The sequence below is a fragment of the Macrobrachium nipponense genome, chromosome 36, assembly GCF_015104395.2.
Source record: "Macrobrachium nipponense isolate FS-2020 chromosome 36, ASM1510439v2, whole genome shotgun sequence".
Lineage (NCBI taxonomy): Eukaryota > Metazoa > Arthropoda > Malacostraca > Decapoda > Palaemonidae > Macrobrachium > Macrobrachium nipponense.
The window spans coordinates 54,750,064-54,777,938 of NC_087220.1; the positions used below are offsets into that span (position 1 = coordinate 54,750,064).

Below are 27,875 nucleotides of genomic sequence, written 5' to 3' on the forward strand. Positions count from 1 at the left end.
AAAAGTGGTTGCCATCACAGACCACTTCACTACTTTTAGTTTCAAGCGACTAAGCTGGCAGATAGTTCTCTTGATTAAGAATAGACAGTAGATATAAAACTGAACCAGTTATATACTTCAAGTTTGCGCTGGTACTCACAAAATATTTCATGTTGTAACAATCATGTAACGTCGTGCATCTGGCAGAGAAGCTAGTACTACTCTCCAGAAGGTCTTATATCCTTTCATTTCATAAGAATATAGTTGCAGTTCATGATGATAAACACGAGAACATAATTCAACGGAATATGCCGAAGATAACAAAGATAACTGGAAATGTTACGTGAAGAACAACAAAATCACGAAGTCTGACACAAAGGGGAGTGGGTGGGGGTGGGGGCGGGGGGAGGTCGCGTCTGGCTTGGGGGGTTAAAGACTGTCGTCATGGAGATGCAAAATGGCGACAGCAGCCGCATCGAGTAAGAGACCTGCGGTAGATTCTCTAGATGTACGGCCAGCGAAGAAAACCCACTGGTCGCAGGGCCTCCTGACGTCCATGAACGACCCCAATCTCGTCGTGGAATCGGACGATCGCATCGTTATCATCAAAGACAAGTATCCCAAGGTAAAAATCCTCCCCCGAAAGTCGTCGGTCGGAGTCCTCGGTAAAACGACCCAGTGAGTGAGTCGCGGGCGCCGCCGGACTGTGGTCTTTGCTGTGCCCGCTGATACGGTCCGATTTGCCACAGGAGTTTGCCACAGAGCACGGGCGGATGTCCTTTGACACTGAGAGGGTGTGAGAGTGGGAGAGGGAGACACAGTTTGGACTACCCATGACAGACTCATCTCCCCTACCCCTCTGCCCCCCCACCCCACCCCTATTATAGGGGGTGGGGGAGCGGGGAGATCTGAATGACAGACGATGAGGAAATATGATTGTGTTATGATAACGTCGACGAAAATATGGCGAGAATAATGTTAGGTGTTCGGGAGTGTAAGTAAGTCGTTTTAAGTGCGAGATGGGAAATGGTAATATATTGTTTTTATTATTATATATCTGTACAAATGTAATTGACAAGTCAGGGCTGTGTTCGCGACATCGCAATAGCAAGTTTCCCGGTTTAATCTGTGCTGGGTAAAATTAATTGTTTCGTCAATTTATTGTATTGCCAGGTAATTAAAAATTGAGAAATTGTAAATAATGATGCAAATAGAAATACTGGGATAATAAAATATTAGAAAATTTTCTCTGATAATTTGCGAAGTAACGAATTTAACTTTTAGCTAAACTGTAGTCATGATTCCTGTTTCAAGTACAGTGATGGAGAATCTAAAACCCTTTAGGTTTCTAGATTTGAAAAAACCTCAACAAAACTAACCTAACCTAACTGAAGGCTTTTACTCAGCTCTTCACAGTCATGTAAAAATGGGTTTAAAGTAAAGTTTTACCTTGTATAAAATCTCAGTGGGAAAACATTATTAGTGTACTATACACTTATCAAGCTGCTTTTCACAGCTCAATAAGTTCTGCAAGATCAGTTACATTATTTAGGTTAGAATGTAGTTTCTTTTACAGTACCAGTTATGTTTCGTTGTGAAAAGGGAGTAGGTACTAGCTATTTATCAATTTATTTTTTAAATGTATGTTGTATAGAATATCATTGGCTTACTTGGTTATTAGGTATACTATGTTAAATGTTTAATTCCAGCTAGTCAAATCACAGTGCATAATTTTTGGAAAGGGGGTGCAGCCTAAAGGTGATGTGGTAAGATAGTTGTCTAGCTAGGATTATATTTTAATTTGAAATCTTACTGCTACCTATACCTATTTTGCACAGGAATTTCCACTTGTTGTTAAAGGGGTAAGTTTGCCCGAGACTTCATCAGAAGGTTAAAGGACTTAATGTAGACAGTCTATCATTGACCCAGCTGACGGATGACTAGTTAGATCCTTTACCTTGGGCCAGGTGATTTAAAGTTATTTTGTTTTTATACAAGATTAACCCTCATTCCTTAATAGACACCTCTCTATTGTATGATGGTCTCCAGTATTTTGTGTGTGTGTCAGAGAGAGCCTGCCATCCAGTTACTTTATGTGAGATTTTACTGTATTCTAAAAGGATCATATTCTATATATTATTAATTTTTTACATTTATAGTATTAGTCTTTGCCCAGGTTTGAAACCCATTTGGGTTTGATGAACTACTATGTTTGTCACTATTGAACAACCATAATAAGACCTCAAATCTTTTCAAATACCATGGCCTACACAAAGATAGGTTATGTTTCAACGATCAGTATAATTGTTTTTCTCATTTTGTGTTTCAGGCTCGCTATCACTTTCTCGTGATTCCGAAACTCAATGTGCCAAATTTGAAGTCTCTGAAGCGCGAGCAGAGTGAGCTCTTGAGGTACATGGAAACACGGGCCCGGATGTTGGCTGTTAATTATCCCCAGGTTGAGTTTAGGTACGTGTAATCTGTTTTCACTAATGAGTGTCTGAGAGCCATGTCATAATTAAGATGGCTTAGTAGTTGTCCTGAGAATTCAGCAACTGTAGGCTACATTTGTCGAATATTTACTCTGCTCACCTTTTCAATGATGGTAGGTCAGTATCTTGCCATTTTTTGTGATTGAAATATTACATAGATAAAAAGTAATAACAAGTCTAAATGAAATTTTAAATATTATGTAGAAACAAAGGTAATTCCAAGCCTAAACAAAATTTTAGAATGCATGAGATGAATCAGTAAAATAACTTGAAATGGTTCGCATCTAACTGGGTTTCAGTTTTTACGTCCAGTAGATAACCATTAGCGGATGGCCGATAAATGACTCTAAACACACTCACACAGGTTTTATCTACTGTCTAGAGTTGAGCTTCTTTAGACAACCAAGACCTCTTGGTTACCAGTAGTGAACATCTTGATATCCGAAGTCCATCTTGTGTGAACTATAAATACTTTATAGAATTCATATTTAGTGATGTTACTGTTGTGTTCTCTTTTCACTGAGGAAATTCATTTTTTCAACATCATTGCCTTCAGTATAGATGTGGACCAACCTTGAAAAAAAAAGCCTTTGGAACATATTGGTCACAGGTATTGGTGTACAGTCTTGGCATATACTGTACAGTTGCAGTGTTAACAAAATAATTTCCTCTTATTTTTAGATATCTTCAGCACAGTAATATTAGGAATGCATGTAAAATGCTTAAAGCAAATTGCTAGTAACAGTACTAGATTTTCTGTGAATAAAGATTTTTATTAGCATGTAAACTAAAAGTCTGTGGATGCTTTCAGTATCATAAAATACTATGACAGTTGGTTTTCAAAATATTTACAAAGGCACCACAGTTTGTAGGATGGCAGAAAGTGGATAGCCATAACATCTCATAGGCAGACTTTAACTGTGTGACTTCTCTACGTTACTGTGATTACCAACTGTTAAAGTTATTAATTGTTAAGCATTTTATGTGGGTGAATTCTGAGACAAGCAATGAAATGTTGACCTCTCATTGGCTTGAAATGGTGTTGTGGAATTGACTTTTTATTTTGTATTTGAATGCTTTCACAGTGGTAAATACTGATGTAATGAACACTCTCAAACAGGTATGGCTATCACGCAATCCCAAGCATGTCTCAGCTTCATCTACACATGATAAGCCAAGACTTTGATTCCCCTTGCCTCAAGACAAAGCGCCATTGGAATTCCTTCAACACGCGATACTTTCTGGAAAGTGCAGGTATGTGTGCTTTCTTTTCCTATCAATCTTTCACTGTGATAGTCGAAATTAATTAAAATGCTATTGAAAAGTGTTGCTTATTGAAGTCAAGGTGCTCATACATTTTAATACTGATATCAACAGTACAAAAGCAGAACGTTTGTCAAAATTTCCACAGTTATGGTTTCTAAAGGCCCATTATTTGCTTAGCTGTTATAGTTGTAAAAGTCCTTGAGATACTCTACAGATACATTATGTATGGCACAAGTTTATACTTTATTCTCAAGTTCAAGACATGACTACATATATCTCATTTTAATTTAAGCTCTTTTCATTATGTATAATCATTCGTAAAACACTACTTACACTATTTTGGATTTATGTTTTTTTGAAAATTTGTTTAAATACCCTGATCATAAACGCCATAGTTTTCAAGTCGGGTATGATAAAGGATTATTACTATACATGCAAGCCAGTCTGTAACTTGGCGCTAAGTAATCCTGATTGGTTCTGGCGCTTGGTCCTCAAGACCTAAATTTTGTAATCGATCAGTCAAGCCAGTAACTTCAATTTAGTTAGGAATTGGCACATTTTTATATTTTAGGTTATTCTACATTAAAACCAGAATTGGAGTATTTTAGTCTTCAGGGTAATGGAACTTTGATGAATGTCAGATGTCAGGTGTAGCACCTTAATCAGCAGTCATTCACATTATCTATTGTAGAATAATTTGTTCCGTAGTTTATTCCTGAATAGATTATATATATATATATATATATATATATATATATATATATATATATATATATATATATATATATATATATGTTTATTTATTTTTACATTGTTTGACTTTAGCCCTGTCTGTAATTCTCTTCCAACAGTTTCCTACTCTAAATGTATTGTACATACTGTAAAGTTATGAATGTAGTGTATTAAAATATATCTAATATATTTGACAAGAATAAGCCTTTTGAGCCAGCTTGTTTGACCTTAGAATATGGACTCAGACATGTGGTGAAGCTTTATTTAAATGATTCTAGTCTACAATCTTGAAAAATATCAGTTAGTCATAACATATTTTTACAATGAATGATAATTTAATTGATGGTGAAGGATTATATATGTGTTACAGATAATGCTAGTCAGTTAGAACTGTAACAGAATGGGATGACATAATATCAACAGGATGGTTTCTTGCACTAGTTGGTGATTGATGATTATGATTTAATTGTTCTCATTTCATTTTGTATATTACATTGATAAAGAGTGGTAGCCCCTGCTTTGCATAGAATAGTGGTTATCCAGGATTCTCGTTAAGTATCTTTGTATCCCTAACTTCTGCTTCTCTTCCCAGATGTCATTCGGTGCCTTGAAGAAAGAGGAATGGTGGTCACAATGACTCCCATCGCAGGAGAGAAGCTCCTTGACCAACCACTGAAGTGCCATAAATGTGTGTACTCCCCCACAAAATATGCCCAAACTCAAGCAGCACTTGTATAAGCACATTAACAATTAATCTAAGGAATTGCAGTTTCTTATTAGAGGTTGAAATGATTTATGATGCCTTTGAAGTTATAATGTCACTGTCCTGTATTTACAAGACTGCTTTTTTTTATTTTTTTATTTGCACATATTGCAATGTGATGCCATATGATTATGATATTATTCAAGAAAGCTTAGTAAGCTTCAGAGTTGTGATTGTTTGTGGTTACCTTTGTATATGTCTTAATAACTATAGGTCTCTTCTTTTATCTTTTATTTTCCTGGATCCTGTTACAGTGCTTTAGGTATTTGACCCCTTTATACTCATTTGTTGGTGCCAGCACTAGTAGTAAAACTGCATTTTCCTTTTTTCCGTTTGTCATGAGCAACCTTGTAAACTTGCTGCCTTTATTGTTAGTTTTTATTATCACTTTTGAAATTGGTGCTTTTTTCAAAGTGTGTGTTGGAGTGATTTACATGGTTCTGGAAGTATTTTATATATGTACTATATGTAGTAAATGAAGTCTTTCACTTATCATATGATTAATTTATCTGTGTAACTGAAGTCATTCAGAATTTGAAAGTCACATGGGAAGCGCTTCAGTATTGTGATTCTTAGGACACCAGTTCATTTGCGCATAAATATGCCAGTTTCAGAGAAGGAAACATTTGCACCCAGATCTGATAGATCATTTTCCATTGTACTTGGACAGCAAATGTTATGAAATGTTAGTTATTTAATCCCATTGTTTATTGAGAGAGACGGCCTCCTGAAGTGGTGAACAATAGCTGTTTATTTGCCTGGCTGTTATGTGTATGAGGGACATTCCTTTAGCAAGTACCAGTTTTCAAGCATATCTTTTTTTCTGCCATGCTGGTGTCGATTTGCTTCAAACATCAGTTAAAACTCTTCTCAGTGAGGGCATTTGCATTGTAAGTGAGGGATATAACCACTGATAGGAACTGACACTTTCTTTTCCCCTGATATCCTGAGTTATGGCTTGAATACCATGAACAGTCCATGCAGGGTATGTTGTATACATGTAGCCTTATGTACTTTATATACTGTACGGATATGTATTCATTCCATGTGCTACACATATCTATATTATGGGATTATGCAGGCTGTTTGGTATGGGCTTCTTTCCAATTCTCATTATGTAATCTAGTGAAGTTGCTAACATAATTACCATGAGATGAGTGACTTATTGCTTAATCTTGATGGCTTTGCCCACTGATTACTATCCATTTCAGTTTTTTAATTAATGTCTAGTTGTACATTTTATTATTGTGGGGTGAGTACGTTAAGGTTTGTTCATTATTTCTTGAGAAAATAGAAATTTTGTTGTTTTAAGGTTAATAATTTTGACCCTGAATACCCATCTACGTAATTACTGTGGCCCTCCTTCAGCTATGAACCGTCTTAATTGTTTGTAGTATACACTATAGGCAACATTAATTGTCTTTTTAATTCTCTTGTATGCCTCACCTTATGGCAGTGTACTATCCAACTTTTTAAGTTGAACAAGACTCCAAGGAGAGTTTTAACCTTCAGTAGAGCTTGCACAAATTCTGTTTTTGGAACTGTGCTACTGAAAGTGTTCTTGGAATCACATTGGTACTCAGGCTTTACATTTGTTGAGTCTTTGCAAGTTTTGTTTATTCCAGAGCCAGATCTGTGATAACTGACACTACTCTATTTAGTGATAGTAATTGCCCATTGTTGTGAAATCACCATCGAGTGTGATGCCCATTCTTAGTCTTTTAAAACAAAATTCTTGCACTTAGTTGTGGCAAGTTGGAAAAAAAATTGTAAAAATATGAGGTGAAAAATCAATAAAAATTACCTATTAGGCTGGACTTGGACGATGCATCTGTGTATTACAAAGCATCCAAAAGGTTAGAACTGTTTTGGAAAATCGGATGCATGAGCAGCACTTTGTCTCCCTCCTCTGAGGGATTGCATCCAAGGCCTTATATCTAAACCAATTTTTGATAGATAAGCCATATCTAATATGTTCATGTGAGAGTTGCTTGCAGATGGTTTTTGGTTGTAATTTTCATGAAGGAAATAATGATATTGGAGATCCTTCATATCAGCATCATTATTTCATGGAATATTTGTATATTGCTGATGTAAGGTTTTGTATATCCATTACCTTTCCAGATAGACCTTTCTTACTCTTTTAGATCTTCATGCTACAGCAACCTAGGCGTAGTTTATCATCATCATGTTTGCAATTTGTAAGGGATGTTTTAAGACTTTTAGATGTGATGAAGTTATTGTTTACTCTTTACCATCCAGATACTTGTTCTGCATGCAAGTGTTTTCTCCTTGGAAGCTGGCTGATGTGTCAAAGAATAATCACTTTCGTATTACTCAAACTTACATTTTTTTGTTTTCCCTACCATAAGCTAAGACATGTTTCATGATGAACTGGTTGGTGACTTATGTCCAACATTTTTATTACTTTTCAGTATTGTATTTGCCATTTTGGTTTTATAATTAATCCGTTGGTACGTGACGTTAGTCTACTTTTATCTCAAGTTCTTTCTCCTAAATCCAATGTTACAGTGCTTTGGGAAACAGCAGTGTTATAATGTTATATAATAATTATAATAATAGTTATATTAAGTTGATAGTGTAAGATAATGTACATTACTTTGCAAAAGCATTTTAAGCCAAATTGACTTCTTTTCCAGGTGATCCCAGGTCTTGGATTTTAAGAATCCACTTTAGTTTCTTGATACTAGTTTCATTTTGGTTATGTAAATATTAAGTTCAGAGAAAGACGATTATTTTATTACAAATTAATCAGACCATCGAGTTAACATTCTTAACTCAAAAAGGGCTAGCTTGAAGGATTTGTTCTTACTAAATTAGATCCTTTTTTAATATTTTGCAGGTAATACTTAGGTAATCATGAGGAATAGTAGTTAAGGTGATGTTATTGTCAAGTGAAAATTATTCACAGCACTAAACTTCCATATTTTAAATTAAATTTGAATCATCAGTGCTACCTTTAGCAACACTTTGTCGATTATATTTTGTATTCCGAGTGACACCTTTTTTCTAGTACAACGACACTTAGCTCTTAAGGATACAGAATGATGTGTGTAACAGGTTCAAGGGATATGTATCCGTGGAGTATTGCATTATCCAGATCCCTTTATATCCGGAAATAGTGTGTTGTACTGTAGAGTCTTCCAGTGTGTTCACCTAAGGATTTGCAGTGTTGGTCATACAGTATACTATATGTAAGTACCTATGTAATTACACTGATAAGACTTTTTGTGAATTAATTTCTCATATTTAATATTATTGAAGTCTTGGCAGCTTTTATTTCCAATTGCACATACATAAGTGGTCAACCTAACTTTTCTGATGCTGCAAATGAGATGGTTGATAGCAAATTACAAAATGGTAATCTCAGGACTATTGTAAGTTTGTGGTGTCTTACTTTGATCTTAGTTGTAAGTCTGTCTTTGTTTTAGAAATTTTGAAAAGGTTAAATTATTAATCAAGTGTTTATTGAAGGTATAGTTACTCTCAAAAAGTTGTTTCAGATCTGTTTTGCAGTCATTAAATTTTATTTTTTAAAGACCTATGAACTCTTGACATATGTCTCTCTGAACTGATTGATTTTATGGAATTCTCAAATAATGTTAATTTGCAGCAAAATTGACAATTTGGTGTGAAATAACTTGGAAGGGACCAAGTTCCATAAAACTTTTGAGAATGGCTGTACCATGTTTAGAGAAATGTGATTCATTAAACTTCCTAGTAAATGAAGAGTTCCTCACAGTTAAACACAGCATTATTTCAAAAACTTATACTTAAGGTTAAAATTTACAAATCTTTCTAATAGCACTGAAGCATGTGTTGGGCCTTGAATAGTAACAGATTTTGTTACAGTGCTGTTATGGAAAATTTATAAAATGGCAAGGTTGTGGATTAGCTTAATTCTGATTTGAGTGGTATGCATAAAATTTATTTTTATTTTACCTTACTATAAAAGGCCAGGGTCTCCCTAGCTGGCAGTGTCAAGTGGAAACATGAAAGATGGTTAAGTGCTTATACTGTATAGACTTCCTTTATGTGCATATTCTATCTCATTTCCTTTTTACAAAATAGGAAATCTACAAACTTGAAAATTTACTTAGCTTTTGAAGAGAGAATTACTGTTTTTTTCTCAGAACTGAAAAAAAAATGTAACCAAAAACAAAACTTCCCTACCTATCATTGAATAAAATTTCCAAAAGCAAAAGGTAGTGTTTTGCAAGATATCAGGTGTTCTCCAAATCTGAGGGTTTTCTGTAATACCCGATCCATGTTTTACTAACTGCAGTATTGGGAATATGCATGATACTAAAAATACTATGTTATGGATAATATTGGGACATTTAAAATTTGTGAGATGATGTACCACAGAGAGTGTTAATTTTTTTTTATCACATGGATATAAAATCAGTCAATGCTGTATATTCTGTATAGCAGTGAGGAGATCCAGTGTTGTATTAATTCATTGCAATCACAGTGTATATTGTATATATAAGAAAACATTTAATAAAAATCTTCAAACTGTGGAATTGTCCTTTGGAGGTTACAACATTGATTTAGGGAGACATTAAAAAAATTAAAGGGATGATCATCATTAGGACAAACTTTACTGTCCTGGTCAGTGTTGAAGCTGTACTTCAGAGGATCACGTACACTACTTTACTGTTAATGTCTTTCAGTATAGTAGTTACCTACTTCATCAGAAAACTGATTTTAACATTTTAATTTATTAGAAAGCAGTTTGAGTAGACATGGTCAATGTTAAGATAATTAATTAGCTTGCTCAAAGGATTAATTCCTAAATGAGAATTAATGGTTGGGTAAAGAAGATGGACAGCTAAATGAGAAGATAACAAAAGGAATGGTTGTGTACTGTGTGCTCAGCAAGGCACACTGTGTTATTGTCCCCTCCATGGATCCAGACTATCATAACCTATGGGAAAGAAACCATTGACAAAGCTTCCTGTTCGTGAAAATCAGAGTATAATTTAATTAGGGGACTGTGCATGATGCAGGCACACTTGTGGCATGGACATTTTAATTTATTACTCAGGCTCCTTTTTTGTCAAACTTTTGGTGGCATACTGTCACTGTTGCTCCATAGATGGTTAAAGTATCAAAAGAAAAAAAAAAATCTTGCACTAGACTGTATAACAAAAGGTCAAGCACTTCAGTGGTATGATCAGTATGGTCTTGACCTGCCATCTCAGTGACCGAGTTTGATTCTCGGGCATTCCATTGAGGTGTTAAGAGAGGTGTATTTCTGGGGATAGAAGTTCACTCTTGACGTGGTTTGGAAGTCGCGTTAAGCGTTTGGTCCCTTTGCTGAATAACAACTGGTTCCATGCAATGTGGAAACACCATACAAACAAACAATAACAAAAGGTTAATGAAAGTCAATCTTATACTTTAGTTATTATAAAACAAATGCAATAAAATATAACGGAATTAAGATTTAACCCTTACATATAAAAAAAATAACAGAAGCTAGTACTAAGCCTGTGCTAACTTTTCTTCTGTTTGACTAGAGTTTCTAAGTCTGGTGAACAAACTAATCGATGACCAATATGGCCTAACACTGTCATTGTGCCAGTTTTGCTTTCTTCATCTATTTCAACACTCACAACATCCTGAAAAATAAAAGCAAATGTTTACTTTGTGCACTTTCTCATTATCTACATATATGGAATGAAATGTAAAATTTAGGTGAACATCTAAGTGCTGGGACCTATGAAGTCATTCAATGCTGAAAGGGAAATTGAGAGTAAGGTTGGCCTGCCACCTTGGTGGCCGCGAGTTTGATTCTCGGGCATTCCATTGAGGGTTAGAGACGTGTATTTCTGGTGATAGAAGTTAACTCTCAGCGTGGATTTAAGTCTTGTAAAGCCATTGGTCCTGTTGCTGAATAACCACTGGTTCCATGCAACATGAAAACACCATACAAAAAAAAAAAAAAAAAAAAAACATTACATTTGCACTAAAAAAAAAATAGTAGCACCAACAAAACTATCCCCCTACAGGGATAACAATGCATTTTGACAATCAAAACTAAACTATACAATATAGTGTTATTTGAATACCTTCGTTTGCTGGGTTGCTAGGAAATGCTTAATCAGGAGAGGTGACAAAATGCTACAAGAATATTTTGCAAAGAAATTTAAATGTACCCTGAGTAACTTGCCTGTAAAAATCCAACCTGGGTTCCTTTATTGACGGTTAATCTATGTTCTCCGAACCAAAGTTCGGTCTTGCCGGATTTATAAATCTTACAAGTTGCAATCATACCCTCTTGCAATGTGTTTAATGTACAGTAATCAGTCTTGGATTTTTTCTCAACTTCGTCTTCATCATCCGAAGCCTGAAAAATTCATATTCATAAGGAATACATAAGGCATTAACATCTGGACCAAGTTAAACTGCTGTATCAATAATTATATTTCAACAAGTTTTTTGTTTAGTTTCTAAGACAATTGCATACACTCATATGAAAGCCAAAATGCAACCGACTTTCAAGGTAAACTTCCTCAAAACAGAATGTTCATAAGTGAAATAAGGGAAGAAGTCAAAATGTAGAAATGTACAATAGCCTCTAAAAAAAAAAATAATGCATCAGAAAAACTATGGCAATGATATTGTGCTTCATGCTCATGTGGTCTTTTGATGTATCAACCTCCCAGAAAAACTATGGCAATAATGTTGTGCTTTATATTAACGGGTGGTCTTTTAATACAAACATTCACAGCATTGGTAGGAAGACACAGCAATGTAAGTAAAATCCTTCTGATATAAGGGAAGGACATGACAGCTTAACACAATACTGATGTGGAAGCTTCAGCCAAATAAGTAGGTATGTTCCATAAAGATCCCCACATGGAAAGCAGAGAAGACCTTGCACTATGTCAGCCAGATGGAAACTTGAAACTAATAAGAGGAGGAAAATGGCTGGGGTGGAAAGGCAGAGTAGTTTCATAAAATGGGAAGTTGTAAAGGTGACCCAAGAGAGGAAGATATTTTGTTCATGATTATAAGTATTAGTAGAGCTGGAAGATTATGGATTTTAGTTGCTGAGAATATCTGATGCAACAATCCCAAAGATCAAGAACACGGGTTGCATTTGGATTTCAGTATATGTATTGTTTTATTACTTTGTAAACACAAATGAATAGCCAAACTTCAGTCCTTATTAAGGTAGGTGGAACAGCCAGTGTGTGGGGATAAAAAAAAAAAAATTATGGCAAGATGGGAAGCTGAACAAAGGCTTTGATGAAAAGCAGTGTAAGTTGAGATAAGATGTAGGAAGAATTTTCAGCAAAGTAGTGGGGACGCTAAAGATCCACAAGAGAGCACCAATGAACTCATTGTTTCAAAGAAAGACTGGCAAGGATAGAAGAAACTTCATTTATGCCAAATGCTGAAAATTATTTCAGTAATGACCTAAAAATGGCCCAGTGCTTTGATTATAGGACCCATGCCTTTAGAATTAATTTGCAGTTCCCATGGAAACTGAATGACTGCCCAAGCAAGTATGACAGTGGCATTCATAACAGAGTACATGAAGATGGGGAATTGTAATAAATGGATGAGCCTGTAACAATCCGTGCATGACTTACCATCTACTGAGAAGTTTAATAAATAATTACATCACCCAAAATCAGTGACTTACTGCATTACTATTAGTGGCAGACTTTTGCACCTTTGATGATGATGATGGTTTAGAATTTGGTTCTTGTTTGATTTCAGGGGGAAGGCTTGGCAGAGAATTTGGCAGCTGAAAATGGAAAATTAATAAAAATTTAGTCACCATTTTCATAACACTTCAAACTAACAACTGAATTAAAGATTAAACAATTACAGGATCGCTTAAGGTGTTACAAAAATTAAGAGCTAAAGAAATATACAATTAGGCAGATATATATATATATATATAGAGAGTATATATATATATCTATATATATAGATATATATTATATATATTTATATAATATATATATATAATAATATATATATATATATATATATATATATATATATATATATATATATATATATTGTACTTACTTGAAAAAACATGACATCTTCATGTTTACCAGTTAAAAGCTGCGCTACTGACAACTCAGGAGGCCTTTCTTTAGTTGGCAGACCACCTTTCATTGGCATTTTTGTGTCCATTAGCTGAAATGGATGCAAACAATATCACACCTCCCTCTGTAATCTTTTATGGTATGTAATAGCTCATAAGGTATGTGATGTCCAAGACTAGATTCATTGCATTATAAATGACTAATTGTTCCAGTAAAAAAAAAAAAAAAAAAGCAGCCTTTCCAGTTATGGTACCTATAATGGAGATACACAAGAAAGACTTTGAAGACTAATGCTTACTAACCTTAATATTTTTAGTGTCTTGAGCAATCTCTTTCACACCAGGCCCATTTTGTGGAGAGATATAATCTTCAGGTTCTTCCTTTACTGTAATAAATTTTATAATTACTATCACTATGTGCTTATCCAGGAGTTTAACATTTCAATGAAAAATTAACAGGAATTTTAAATTATTCAAGCACCCCTGGCAGTTTGAACTGCAGTTTTAAAATCATCTCTTGACATGATTTCTGGTTATTTTGTAAAAGTAAAAAACAAATATTACAGTACATATGTATGTATGCACATACTATACTCACTTTTCAAGTCAGAATCTGTAGATGTGGATGGTGGAACAAACTTCATTTCCTCACTGTTTTCCTGGCCCTCCTCTTTAAAGCCTCGTCCTGTGTCCACCATAGGTAACTGTACTGGTAAAAATTCTCTTCCATCTCGTCCTATCAAGTCTTCTAAATCATCTATGAAATCATCACGTAAAATTTCTTTTAACCTTTGGTCTTCGTGTTCCTTTTAAAAACCAATGATAAAAGTGTTAATTTTTTGGCTAAAAATAATTATATAAAATCTATTTTGACCAATGAATCACATTTTCAGATTTGCAGGCTAGTAGCTATAAGAGGATCTTAGATGGAAACCTTAGCAAAACAAAAAAAGGATGATCATCATCCCTAAGAACAACTAATGATAGAATGTGTTTACTCCAATATTTCATGCAACCTGTTTCACTAGCATAAGGTCTGGCATTAAACAAACTAAATTTTTTTCATTATGAAATTTTTGGGCTACAATATCAGATTTCATATGTCTTAAAATCTTGCATATAACTTGCCTCTTCATAATTACCTTTACAATGACTAAAGGGACTCAAGCAAAGAAAATATATTTTTTACAGCTATTAACTATTACAAGTTTCACACACACATATGTTCCACATTTCATGTGCATAAGATTTCACTATACAGAAAGTTGATAAAGAATCCAAATGAATAGCCAAATTACTATCTAAAAAGATTATACTTCATGTCTGTTACTAGTGTGAGTGTGAAGTTAAACTACTTTCAAAACTCTGGAATGCCAATTTGACAGGAAAAGGAACAAATGAGTACATTGTAAAAAACTGAAGCCTTAAAAAAATTTAAGGTAGGATAGTACTGCACAATAAAAAATCACAGCAGTAAGTACCTGTAATCAATTTGACTTCCACACATTATGTATACAAAGTGTCATTATGGGAGTGAAAAACATTTATTTAAGAGGATCAAAGTGTACGGGGAAAATATGAGATAAACATCCCTTATAAAGAGTACTATTAAGTATTCAAAGAAGGGCAATATCATAAAAAGCAGTACAAGCACCTCCACACACTGTATTCCTACACAGTGTGCAGTATACCCTACACATTTAATCTAGTAACATAAGATATTCATTTCATTTCAAAGTTATTAAGAAATGAAAGAAAGGATAGTAAAGTAGTGTGGCATTGCTCAAAGAGTGATTTGGGCTCAGAAGTATTCCTCTTGAGGTACGAGACTAGAGGTACTCATTTGTAACTAAGCACTGTGCAGAGGCCAACCTAAAGATCAGTATAGAGCTTTTACCTTATCAATGTGGTTTACAGTATCTAAATTTAAAACAGGCTTGTTAATGAAACCAGCTTCTGAACCTCTTCCAGTGCCACGTCCACCCCCACCACCACCACCACCACCGAATGAATAACCACCACGTCTCGTGATGTTAGCTGCAATTCCTGGAATAAAAAATAAAACATAAATTTAATTCATGAAATTAAAGTGAAATTAATAACAAAGAAAGATATTTTCTGTATATTACATCACATATATATCACCTGTCGTAAGGTCATCCACTTAGGCTGAAACAATTGATCTTTCTACTTACTGTATAAAAGTGCAACAAATTTACCAAATCACTTTTCTATACTCTCACTGCTGACATAAAGATTTTGTTCTTAAACAAGAAGTGTAAAGTGGTAGCCGAGGAACAGATGAGAACTATTACTTTCAGGTAGTTTGACCAGACCACCGAGTTGGAATTAACTTTCAAATGGGTAGTCAAACAGTTGAAAATTAAAGGGCAAAAAGCAATGCTGAATAGACTGGAGACACTGTTAAGAATCTTTAGCCTATGCTTCAAGTTCACTGTGCAAGGTACACTGTAAGTGACAACCACAACAAGGCCATCATTAACTACTGCACTTAAACATAGTATGTCTTCATGTAAATGAACTGTTGGAACACGGCTTACAAAATCAGCTTTTCAACAACCTCAGAGAACATCGGAAGGATGGAAATGGTACTGTATGTTGCAAGCAGTATCTATACAACCCCATGTAACAAAGTGTACTGCATTTCTGCTGCTCAGGAGAAATCGTGTTTTCCGAAAGAAAATTATTAAAATGCTAGTTTAGGAGAAAGGGCACAAACTTTTGAAAAACTTGAGGAAATCCCATCTAGATATTTACATAATTGTTTTATGTTAATTAGGATGTTTTTACTGTCCTTTAAAGGAAGCAAGCTGAATAAATAGTAGTTCAGTCTAATAGACAGAAGAAAGAGGTACAAAGCAAAGGTAGTTTTGCTTTGCCCTCGCTGTTAGTTTATGACCATAAACTAATAAGTCTGGAAAAACATATGAACACAATCCACAGATGAAGCATTTCAGGGGGCTATCACTTACAATGTGCTTTGTATGGCACAATGCAAATGATACTAAAATTGTCACTTCTCATTTAAGAACAAATCCTTTGGGTGAACCCTATGATTTTATGTCAGATTTTCCCGTTCTGCCTGAATTCTTATTAGCTTGAGGTCAACAAGCACAATGAACAAAAATACCTTTGTTATCATACCTTATCCAGCCTATTTACAAAAAATTTACAGTGAAATCAGTCATATGGTTAAAATTACATAACAATAAATTCACAAAAAAACATAACTACTAACCATCACCGAACAGGGAACCAGTAGTCTGCACAAACTCTTTGTTGCCCCGACCTCTTCCACGGCCCCCTTCTTTTTTATCACGTTCATGACCTGTTTTTGGTGCCTTATCAGAACGAGACTCCCTGAAAATTTGAGGGAAAAGAATGATTTATAAAATGATATTGTTATTTTACAATAAAGTTTTGTACATACTTACCTGGCAGACATATACTTAGCTTACGTCTCTGACGTCACGACAGAATTCAAAACTCGCGGCTAACGCAACAGGTAGGTCAGGTGATCTACCTTACCCGCCGCTGGGAAGCGGGTGTAAGAACCAACATACCTTTCTTGCCAGATTTTTTCTCTTTTATACCTGTCTCCTGAGGGGAGGCTGGGCGGGCCATCAATCGTATATGTCTGCCAGGTAAGTATGTACAAAACTTTATTGTAAAATAACAATATCATTTTTGTACATGAACTTTCCTGTCAGACATATACTTAGCTGATTGACACCCTTGGTGGAGGGTACAAGACAGAAAATAACAAAGAAAAGGTAAACAACACCTGTTGTAGGAAAATAACCTTGGTTCTTACCTGTTTAGGCTGAAGACTTCATAGATACTGTCTATTAGTCTGCATAGCCATAAGAGCTACAGCGAGGGCGTGACCTACAGCTGAAAAGACTCTTTGGGTCTACTAACGGGACTTGATATCCGCTTACTTAGTAGAATCCAAGTCGGATCATGTCAATGGGGGTTCGCCCTCTTCTATGACAGAACTGTCCACTACCAACGCAGGGAGCTTCAAACCAAATCCGATCACCTAACCAAACTAGAGTTATTAGTATTACGAAACGAAAAAAGATGCCTACCTGCATCATTTTTCATACAACCATATGAACTCAATTAACAAAAACCAGGGAAAAAACTACTAAGGATATGTTCCAGCTCCCTGCCCCAGCACCGAATCCGCCGATACGTACGGGCCTAAAGCGAAGCACTCGTCATACGTAATACTGACGTCTTTTAGGTAGTGGTTTGGCGAAAACTGAATTACATCTCCAGAATGTAGTTTTCATCAGATTCTGAAGAGACATATTCTTATTAAAGGCCAAGGAAGTGGCAATTGCTCTCACTTCATGAGCCTTGACTTTTAGGAGCTTGAAATGTTCTTCATTACAAGATCTATGTGCTTCTTTCACAAGACTTCTAATGAAGAAAGACAGCGCATTTTTCGACAATGGTCTGCTGGGGTCCTTTACAGAGCACCATAGTCTGTCTTCAATGCCATTAAGGGTTTTCTTCTTCTGAAGGTAGTATTTTAAACTCCTAACAGGGCAAAGAGTTCTTTCAGGTTCTTCCCCTACTAGGGCAGATAATCCACGAACCTCAAAGTTCCTTGGCCAAGGATTTGAGGGGTTCTCATTCTTTGCTAAAACGAAGGAAGGAAGGAACAAACCACGGAATCTCCTTTGAAACCTACCCTTCCTTCTAGGGCATGAATTCACTAACCGCCCTTTTAGCGGATGCTAAAGCCATGAGAAAGAGAGCTTTCCTCGTAAGATCTTTGAAGGAGGCTAAATGTGGTGGTTCAAACCTAGAGGACCTCAGGAAACGAAGAACCACGTCCAGATTCCAACTTGGAACTTCGTTCGAAGTTTTCTTGGAAGTTTCAAAAGATCTTAATAGATCATGAAGATCTTTGTTATTCGAAAGATCTAAATTCCTATGTCTGAACACAGCAGCCAGCATGCTTCGGTATCCTTTGATAGTAGATACTGCCAAACCGCATTTTTCTCTGAGGAAAACTAGGAAATCTGCTATCTGAGTCACAGAGGTACTGGAAGAGGAAAACTTCTGGTTCCTGCACCACCGGCGAAAGACGTCCCACTTTGACTGGTAGACTTTAAGGGTCGAAGGTCTTCTAGCTGAGGCGATAGCCTAAGCAGCTTTTGTCGAAAACCCCTTCGCTCTGACAAGACTTTTGACAGTCGAAAGCCAGTCAGATTGAGAGCGGGGAGGTTTCTGTGATACCTGTCGAAGTGGGGTTGTTTGAGCAAATCTTGTCTTTGTGGAAGTGCTCTTGGAAAGTCCACCAACCATTCCAGTACCTCTGTGAACCAATCTTGGGCGGGCCAGAACGGAGCTACTAGTGTCATTCTTGTCATCTCCGAGATAGCAAATTTCTTGAGGGTTTGTCCCAGTACTTTGAAGGGGGGAAAGGCGTAGACGTCTAGACCTATCCAATCTAGGAGAAACGCATCCACTGATACTGCTCCTGGGTCTGAGATCGGGGAGCAGTAAAGTTCGATTCTTGCGTTCCTTGCTGTTGCAAAGAGATCGATGTGAGGTCTGCCCCATCTTCTCCAACAGGTCTTGGCATACCTCTGAGTGGAGGGTCCCACTCGGAAAGGCAGGAGTTGATTCTTCCTGCTCAGGAGATCGGCCCTGACGTTCCTTTCTCCCTGTACGAATCTGGTGAGAAGACTGATCTTCCTTGTTTGAGACCACAGCAGAAGATCCCTTGCTGTTTCGTACAGGGAGAAGGAGTGCGTCCCCCCCTGTTTTTTGATGTACGCCAAGGCTGTTGTGTTGTCCGAATTGACCTGCACTACTGCATTTCGGACGTGGGGCTCGAAGGCTTTCAATGCCATCCAGACTGCCATCAACTCTTTCTTGTTGATGTGCCAGGACACCTGATCCCCCTTCCAGGTGCCTGACACTTCTCTTGTCCCGAGCGTCGCTCCCCAACCTGCTTCCGATGCGTCGGAAAACAACACATGGCTGGGGTTCGGCATGTAAAGAGACATTCCTTCCACAAAACGAAGTGGGTTGTTCCACCACCGAAGGTCTCTCTTGATTCCCCTTGAGATCTTGAAGGAGAACTCCAGATCTAGGGAGAGACGCCTCCAGTTCTGGTATAGGAAGAACTGTAGAGGCCTGAGATGCAACCTTCCTAGAGAAACGAATTGCTCCAACGAGGAGAGTGTCCCCAGCAGACTCATCCACTCCCTCGCTGTGCATGCATCTTTCTCTAGGAAGGTCGTTATTTTCTCGTAGCAACGAGCTAATCCTCTCTGGCGATGGAAAAGCCCGAAAAGCCAGAGAAGCTATCCGAATCCCCAGATAGATCCGCTCTTGACTGGGGATTAATTGAGACTTCTGGAAGTTCACCAGAAGTCCCAGAGAACTTGCCAATGTAAGGGTCTTTTGAAGGTCCTCCAGACATCTTTCTTGAGACTCTGCTCTGATTAGCCAGTCGTCGAGATAAAGCGACACCCTCACTCCCTCCAAATGTAGCCATTGCGCCACGTTTTTCATTAACCCCGTGAAAAACTTGGGGTGCAGTCGATAGGCCGAAGCACAAGGCCTTGAATTGGAAGATGTTTCCTCCCATCATGAATCGTAGATACTTCCGTGAAGAAGGATGGATCGGCACATGAAAGTAAGCGTCCTGAAGGTCTAGAGACACCATCCAGTCCCCTGGACGAAGAGCCGCTAACACTGAGGAAGTTGTCTCCATGGCGAACTTCCTCTTTTCCACAAAGACGTTCAGGGCGCTTACATCCAAAACCGGTCTCCATCCTCCTGAGTTCTTTCGGAACTAGGAAAAAGTCTGTTGTAAAAGCCCGCAGAGCGGGGATCTTTCACTAGTTCTATAGCCTCCTTCTCTAGCATGAGATCTACTGCTAGAGAAAGGGCTTGATTCATGATGGGGTCCTTGTACTTGGCCACCAACTCCCTCGGAGTTGTCGTCAATGGTGGTCTTGACGAGAAGGGAATGAGGTATCCTTTGCTGACAATCGATAGGGACCAATTGTCTGCCCCTTTGTGGGCCCAGACGTCGGCAAATTTCAGTAGTCTGGCACCCACTGATGTCTGGAGTCCTTGATCGCTATTTCTTCCCTCTGACTGACCTAGAGAAGGTTTTACCTCTCTTAAAAGGTCTAGTTCCTCTGGTTGAAGAACCTCTGACAGCAGGTCCTCCTCGAAAGGGCTCCTGCTCAGAGGAGTCTCTTTCTTGGCCTTGGGTTGGAAGACAGAGCGAGGTTTCCTGGCCGCCTGGGCTAACATGTCCTGAGTAGCCTTAGCTGAAAGGGCACTCGAGACATCTTGAATAATTTTCTTGGGGAACAGAAGAGGAGAGAGTTGAGCATACATAAGCGAGGCCCTTTGTGCATGTGAAACTGCCTTAGTGAGAAACGAATAGTAGACAGACCGCTTCTTAATAACTCCAGCTCCAAACAGTGAGGAGACTTCACTCGATCCGTCTCTCACTGCTTTGTCCATGCAAGTGAGGACGCAGTTAAGATCTTCAGGAGACAGAGAATCTGGGGTCTGGGTCTTATTAGCCAGAACTCCTAAAGACCAATCAAGAAGTTGAAAACTTCCAGGACTCGGAACATTCCCTTCAGTAGGTGGTCAAGTTCGTTCATCCCCACGTAGTCTTGGCGGACAAGAGGGCGGAACGACGAGCAGAATCCACCAATGAAGAGAAGTCCGAGTCGCAGACGAAGGGAGAGTGAGGCCTAAAGGTTCGCCCGATTCGTACCAGCAATCCCAATCTGCCAGTCAGTTTAGACGGAGGGAAAGAAAAAACCGTCTTCCCTTTCTCTTCCTTAGAAAGGAGCCATTCCCCAAAACCTCTAAGCGCCTTCTTCATGGAAACAGTAGGTTTCATCCTTACACAAGACGAAACCTTCGACGTCTTCGAAGTGGAGAATAACGAAAGAGGAGAAGGAGGAGCCACAGGAGAAAGGATATCTCCGAACTCTTGCAGGAGCAAATCTGTCAGCCTCTTATAGGAGGAAACAGAGGAGTCTTTTGGTCCTTCTTCTTCTGAGGGGTCCTGTTCTTCCTGAGCTGAAGAACCCTCATGATCCTTAGAGGCGCGACTATTCTTAAAAGAGTCTCTAGAGGAAGTAAGACGTATACGTCTTGGAGACAAAGCTTCAGAAACGTGTCTACTTGCAACATCCTTCTTGTCTGGAGGAGTGCGTTTCCCAGATTCTTGGAGCCTAACAGGAGTAAGGCGGCTGTCAGGAGCAGAGCGCCTGTTTGAAGAAGAACTTCTATCAGGCTCTTGGCACCTATCCAAAGGAGAGCGGCTACCAGGCGAACAGCGCCTGCCATACGAGAAGCGGCTACCAGGCTCTTGGCGCCTGAACCGAGGCGAGAGGATCTCTAGCGACGAGCGCCTACTAGGTGAGCGCCTACAAGGGGAGAAGCGCCTGCTAGGATCTCGGCGCCTGACTCGAGGAGAGTGAAAGTCAGGAGAAGAGCGCCTGCCAGGAGAAACGCGCCTAACAAGCTCTTGACGCCTGTCCAGCGAAAAGCGCCTGTCCGATTTAGGGCGCTTGTCAACAGGAGAGTGGAGGCAAGACGAGGAGCGGCTACGAGGCGAGTAGCGCCTACTAGGCTCTTGGCGCCTGTCAAGGGGAGCGATCCTGTCTCGAGAAGAGCGTCTGTAGGGTGAAGATCTCCTACGAGCAGTTTGCTCCTTGTCCGAAGGAGAAACCTGTCTGTCAGGCGAATGGCGCTTGGACGCAGATGGGATCTTGTCCGAAGCAGAAAGTCTCCTGCGAGAATCCGAACGCACAGGTGAGCGCGCCGCTTCCGTCGAATAGCGAGAGTCAGGAGAGGGGAGCCTGGACTTCTTTACAGGAAGCGAGACGTCCTTCCTACGACGAGACGACACGCAAAGAGAGCCAGCCAGAGCCGAAATCTGCGCCTGAAGGTTAGCCAACACCCTTGCAGGAGAATTCACAAACTCTTGAACAGGTGACGAGGCTCGATCTCTGCTCGGGGAACGATACTCCTGAGATCTCTTACGTTTCTTCGCTTCCACCTCAGGCTCTTCCGAAAAAACTTCAGGGCTGGACGGACGGGCGCAGGGAGCGTTCCAGGCTCTCTTCGAAGGGCGCGAGGCTTCGAAGAGAGCTCCATCCTCGTTTAGGAGAAGGCGAAAGTGAAGACGAGAAGCATTGGCGCAATATTTCTCTCTTGGAGCGATCCAAGGTAGCCTGGGAACGATCAACAGGAGCTACCGAGGGGACGCCTGACCGGTGGGGATGCTCCCTAACCTTCCTGCGGCTTTCGACTTTCCTCCTCCACTGGGACTGGGAGTCTGGAAGAGGTCTAGGCCTGGAAGCATTAGGGAGCCGATCAGACGCACCCTCCACTGCACTGGGTTCACTGCACAAATCACTATTGGAATCACTCTTACCTTCTAATTGTTTGATTTTCCTCTCCATACTGCGAATGGTGGCTTTCATGGAGGCCACTTCCGAAGGCGCATCTTCGGCTTCGGTGCAGGGAGCAGGAGCTGAAACTGACAAAGGAGCTACTTCTAAAATAGGATTATCTATATCCAACTCGCTAATACGAGATCTACTACTGCTCCTAGAAGAAGCTTTCCTAACTTTATCCTTTTCAAGCTTCCTCAAGTAGGACGACAAAGACTTCCATTCATCCTCATTCAGCTTTTCACATTCATTACAAGGATTATTAAAGGTGCATTCATTCCCTCTACACTTCAAACATACCGTGTGAGGGTCTACCGCAGCTTTCGGTAGCCTCACCTTACACTCAGTCATACAACAAACTCTAAACATAGCAGTTTTCTTAGTATCAACATCAGACATCATGAATCCAAGAAAAATCCAAAGAAAAGTCAAATAACTGTCTACAAATCGCGAATGCCAGGCCAAAAGATCGGGTACTTCACCAAAAGTCCGTAGAAACAATCCAAGGCGAAAACGAGAAAAGAATCCAACTGTCAAGAGGTACCGACAACAGGTGTGGTCGACACCGACGACAGAAAAAATCTGGCAAGAAAGGTATGTTGGTTCTTACACCCGCTTCCCAGCGGCGGGTAAGGTAGATCACCTGACCTACCTGTCGCGTTAGCCGCGAGTTTTGAATTCTGTCGTGACGTCAGAGACGTAAGCTAAGTATATGTCTGACAGGAAAGTTCATGTACAAAAATCAAGTCTTCATTTGGATACTGAGAATAGCAATATCATTAAATCATTATTTTGTAACATAAACCTACAGCAAAGGTGTAGCATCTCCAGCATACAGTATACATATTAGTAATTAAAAAATTATATTAATGTATTGCAGGACTGCTCATAAAGCCCAATAAAATGCAACCACACACTTACGGGACTTTACCAGCTTTCTCTCTTCGCACAGGGATATTTGGTAAAAAATTTTTGCGGGGTCGACTCATTAAGGAAACTTTCACAGGCGTTGCGGATGATGAGGCTGAAAGGGTGAGATCACGTGGGGCACGAAAGGAGGGTAATCTTGCTGATATATTGGTACTGGGCCCAGGAGAAGGGTTACCAACCCCTGTGCTTGTTCCACTCCCCCTGCCAGGAGCAGGGGTCTTCATCTCTCCATTTTGTTCAGCCATCTGTGAATGTATTAAAAATTGAATATTCTACTAAAAGACAACATTACACCTAGTACTTATGTATTGAACAAAATAATCAAAACTCATTCAAAACTACATGCTGTTTCATAATTAAGTTATGACTGCTGTTAACTCTATGACTTGATATATAGGATGCAACTAAATTATTCTACAAAGTACCATCTACTTTGCATATGCAACATGACAAGTTACAATGTCTTGCATATCTTTATAAAGAAAACTAAGAATGGTTAATGTCAATGGTCAGTGGCCATGAATTCCTGCCTAAAAACCAGCTAGCCTAGCCACAAATCTTGGTGAGAGCAAGAGTCGGGATTAAGAATGAAATGAATAAAGTTAAAAGACTGGGATAGAAAAGCTAAGCTAACGCAGGGATAAGGACTACAAAACACTGAACAACTGGGAACCTGCAAAAGTAAACTTGGAAGAGGAGATGATGGAGGTGAAGATGCATACTATTTATGATTAATCCCACACAATCATGTTGCCATGATAGGGAAAAAAAAAAATAATAACTCTCTGGTTATAACATACCTAAAATAATCTTAAAAAACAAGCTTTAGCCATTGATTAAATGCTACTCAATCTTGGCTGAATGGTAAAACTGAAGACACTACTGCAGCCTGATTCCAGCCAGTTGCAAATCAGAATCTTTACTGTCTTTTGTTTATAATTAGGGTATTCATCATCTATTGCTCATGTTTTTAAATTAATCCCAAAGGGGCTGGTACTAAACACAGCGTCCATGTTCCATTCACCAGATTTAGGCCTAGATATATGTAATGACCACACAGATCACAAAAATTTCTAGACAATTTGACATCTTAATCCTTTAAGGCATGGTGTATAAGTTCATGAAAGCATCATACACTAATTTGAACTGCACACTATATATTAATTCTAACACAATCCATCCATGTCCTAGTCAGTTTAATAAATTCTAAGGTGCATAATTCTAGCCATGATGCTTCCCCCACCCGCTCTGTATCAATTACTCTTGCAAAGACTGAAAAGGAACCTATTGAGCATGATGGACACAGGTTCCCTTTATGATACAAACCTATCCTTTAACTAAAAAGGCAAGTCCTGATCTAACATACCTTGCCTCCCTAACCTGACTTAGGGCACTGACCTGGCTGACTGGGTTTAGATAACCACCTCCCCCACGACCAACCCCATAACACTGAACATCGCAAACACAGGTTAAACTCCCACTCAGAGGTAGTGCTAGAGCTTGCTTCTGTTGTTCACAAAACTGCTCTGGCCAGGGGGAGGGGGTCCTTTGCCTCCCATGGACACCAGCCCTCAAGTAACACTGAACATTGGAAATATGGACTAGGGTAAATGACCGAGTAGTGACATAGCGGCCACCTCTCTCAGAATGCAGCCTCCTTCCAAAAAAACGCTCAAATGATACTATACCTATTTCGTAATTTAGGAAAAAACACTTACTTCGAGAGGACCGTAGAGGTCTCGGTGGGCTGCTTGGATGGGCCACAACTCTTGAATGATGCTCTTGGCAGTGAATTTAAGTACTACTTTTTCAGGAAGGTGGCCGCATTCCTGGATCAGTGGTGGCTATGTCGCCGCTCGGTCATTTACCCTAAGCTACTGCTTAGGAGTAATGTTTGGGGCCTGCTCCCATCTTTTCAAAACTGCCTACCCTGGACCCCCAAAGTGACACTGAACATCCGAAACACGAACTAGGGTAAAATACCGAATGGGTGACCTCTACTGTAGTGTGACCACTTTCGCGAAAAAATACTTTTAACACATCCTGTAACCCAGGATAGACATTAGTCAAGAGCCAGCGTCTGTCAAAGTAACACCTTGAGACCTATAATACTTTCCTTTCAAAGTAAGTTTTTGCTCACAAACCACAAATTAAGGCCATACCTGCCTAGGATACTTTTTGATTTTCGGGAAGGTGGTCGTGCTATGGTAGGGGCCAGCCATTCAGTAGGGTAAAAAACCGCATGGTACAGGGGTGGACCATGTACGATCAATGTGTACAACCCCCAAAAAAGTACATTATAACGTGTCCTGACATCGGAGATGGGCATCAGACGCGTTATAATGTACTTTTTTGGGGGTTGTACACATTGATCGTACATGGTCCACCCCTGTACCATGCGGTTTTTACCCTATTTCACCCTAAGTTTCTGGTTGGAAGTAGTGTTAGAGATTACCCCCAACATTCTTAGCTTAACACTACCCCCAAAATAGGTATGGTAGGTAGCTCGGTATGTCTTACCCAGTTTTTCTCTACTAGGTAGCCTATACCTAGCTGCATCCTCAACCTAGGTAGGTACGACTCGTGATTGGTGCCCATCTCTGGTGTCAGGACATGTTAAAGTACTTTTTCTGAAGGTGGGTCTGAACATGGTTAAGGTAGCCGCAGCTAGTCCACTCGGTTGCTTCCCCTACCTACTACCCTAGTACTTCTAATCAGATGCCTTAAAATAGCCTACCTAGTAGGTATGAAACAGCTGTCTCATCTATCTTAAACCATCAAGAAGCTCTCCAGTACTACCTACAAAATGCGTGTCTAGGTACTGTAGTAGCTACTAGCCTAGTACCTATACCTACTACTACTACCTTGAGTGGGCTGCATGCAATTATCCTAGGTATACCTAACCTATATAGGCTAGGTAGTACGTAGTACCTAGTATACCTAGTAGTAGGATATCAAGTTAGGTAGTATACCTAGCTAGGTACCTATACCTACTACCTAGGTAGGTAGGTATAGTAGGTACCTATCTCAAGTTACCTACCAATTTGGTTTGTCTCCTCAACCTACCTATGAAACAAAGCAGGAGTCAAATTAATTTCGATAAAAAAAAGTGGAGGCAGCCTCAGGAAAGTTGAAGAGGCAATAGAGAATGTCCCTGTTTGACATTACCTACTCATGTTCATCAAAACAAAGTCACTATCGAGCAGTTCAAACACAGCCTAGCCTAGGTCATCGTGATAGAGTTGACTTACCTTTATGCAATATCATATAAAGAAATGTTTAACGGAATAACGATATTTATCATAACATCTTTTTAAACGAACACTCTAATTCATCACAACCATCGGAAATGAAATAATGGGATTTCGTCGTCGAGAAGGAACACGAAACCGAAAATTTTCACGAATCGCTCCACTCGGTTTGTTTACATTTCCTGCCAAGACATCAACACATGGATTTTTTTTTACGCTTTAATTGATAAAATATAATTATTTTTTGGCTTGAATATTTTTTAAAAATTTAAATGTTATTATTGTCGTGAAATAATTTGTCTATTTACTATTACTATGAAAATAAGTTGCATACAAAATATGAATGTTTTTAGGTATAAATTTGTCGATAATATAATTTTATTTAATATTATAGGCTATTTTAAATGTATATAATTGAAAATATTTAAATTAAATATATTTAAGAACCATTGAACAAACAGCTGTTGCGCATGCGTATACTCTGAATTTTACAGAAAATCAGCATACACAAGAACGCATATTAAGGAATCGTCTTCATAGATGTCTAACATTTGATTACACTTGGTTACTCCCTCAAACTGAGGGTCATATTCAAGAGACTGTGAGAGTCATAATTCATTAAACTCTGAAGTGCCGAAGTAAATTAGATTTATTACGTAATATAAGGATCAAAGATATTTTATTCCATACATAACTATCTTCATCCTACAGCGAAGAATTATTAATCTTTTTTTATCCTTTTGGTTTGTCTGACAAGATGATTAGTTTAATGCTGTCATCTAGACAACTTAAGAATATGCAGATGGGACTTTACATCGTATGTATATAGAAGAAAAATAATATGGCGAACTTACCAGGCTCTTTCAGCAGAATGGTACC

At 38.7% G+C, this 27,875-nt stretch overlaps 2 protein-coding genes across 3 annotated transcripts; one reads left to right on the plus strand and one right to left on the minus strand.

The window, feature by feature from the left end:
- Positions 1–405: 405 nt before the first annotated feature.
- On the plus strand, positions 406–9,779 carry LOC135203667 (aprataxin-like). The gene is made up of 4 exons (XM_064233550.1): positions 406–604; positions 2,309–2,448; positions 3,592–3,725; positions 5,062–9,779. Exons 1-4 carry the CDS (start codon positions 437–439, stop codon positions 5,205–5,207), a joined length of 588 nt encoding a protein of 195 aa, XP_064089620.1. The 5' UTR covers positions 406–436; the 3' UTR covers positions 5,208–9,779.
- An 873-nt stretch (positions 9,780–10,652) lies between these two features.
- Positions 10,653–27,200, minus strand: LOC135203666 (DNA-directed RNA polymerase III subunit RPC4-like). Of its 2 annotated transcripts, none has more exons than XM_064233548.1 (10): positions 26,997–27,200; positions 23,737–23,990; positions 16,590–16,711; positions 15,228–15,376; positions 13,929–14,136; positions 13,634–13,716; positions 13,309–13,422; positions 12,914–13,018; positions 11,432–11,608; positions 10,653–10,880 (listed from the first exon to the last, which is right to left on the minus strand). In XM_064233548.1, exons 2-10 carry the CDS (start codon positions 23,988–23,990, stop codon positions 10,755–10,757), a joined length of 1,338 nt encoding a protein of 445 aa, XP_064089618.1. In that variant the 5' UTR covers positions 26,997–27,200; the 3' UTR covers positions 10,653–10,754. The 2 variants fall into 2 exon arrangements, with proteins under 2 accessions (XP_064089618.1, XP_064089619.1); XM_064233549.1 differs by lacking the exon at positions 26,997–27,200 and adding an exon at positions 26,812–26,970.
- Positions 27,201–27,875: the final 675 nt, after the last annotated feature.

What these genes read in the sequence shown, in the direction of transcription:
- LOC135203667 (XM_064233550.1), top strand. Translation starts at nt 437, where the DNA reads ATGGCGACAGCAGCCGCATCGAGTAAGAGACCTGCGGTAGATTCTCTA. An exon ending in TCAAAGACAAGTATCCCAAG is followed by an intron (nt 605 to 2,308) that starts GTAAAAATCCTC and finishes TTTGTGTTTCAG; the next exon opens with GCTCGCTATCACTTTCTCGT. An exon ending in ATACTTTCTGGAAAGTGCAG is followed by an intron (nt 3,726 to 5,061) that starts GTATGTGTGCTT and finishes TTCTCTTCCCAG; the next exon opens with ATGTCATTCGGTGCCTTGAA.
- LOC135203666 (XM_064233548.1), bottom strand. Translation starts at nt 23,990, where the DNA reads ATGGCTGAACAAAATGGAGAGATGAAGACCCCTGCTCCTGGCAGGGGG. An exon ending in AAGATGTCATGTTTTTTCAA is followed by an intron (nt 13,019 to 13,308) that starts GTAAGTACAATA and finishes TTCCATTTTCAG; the next exon opens with CTGCCAAATTCTCTGCCAAG. An exon ending in CCCAGGTTGGATTTTTACAG is followed by an intron (nt 10,881 to 11,431) that starts GCAAGTTACTCA and finishes TTTATTTTTCAG; the next exon opens with GATGTTGTGAGTGTTGAAAT.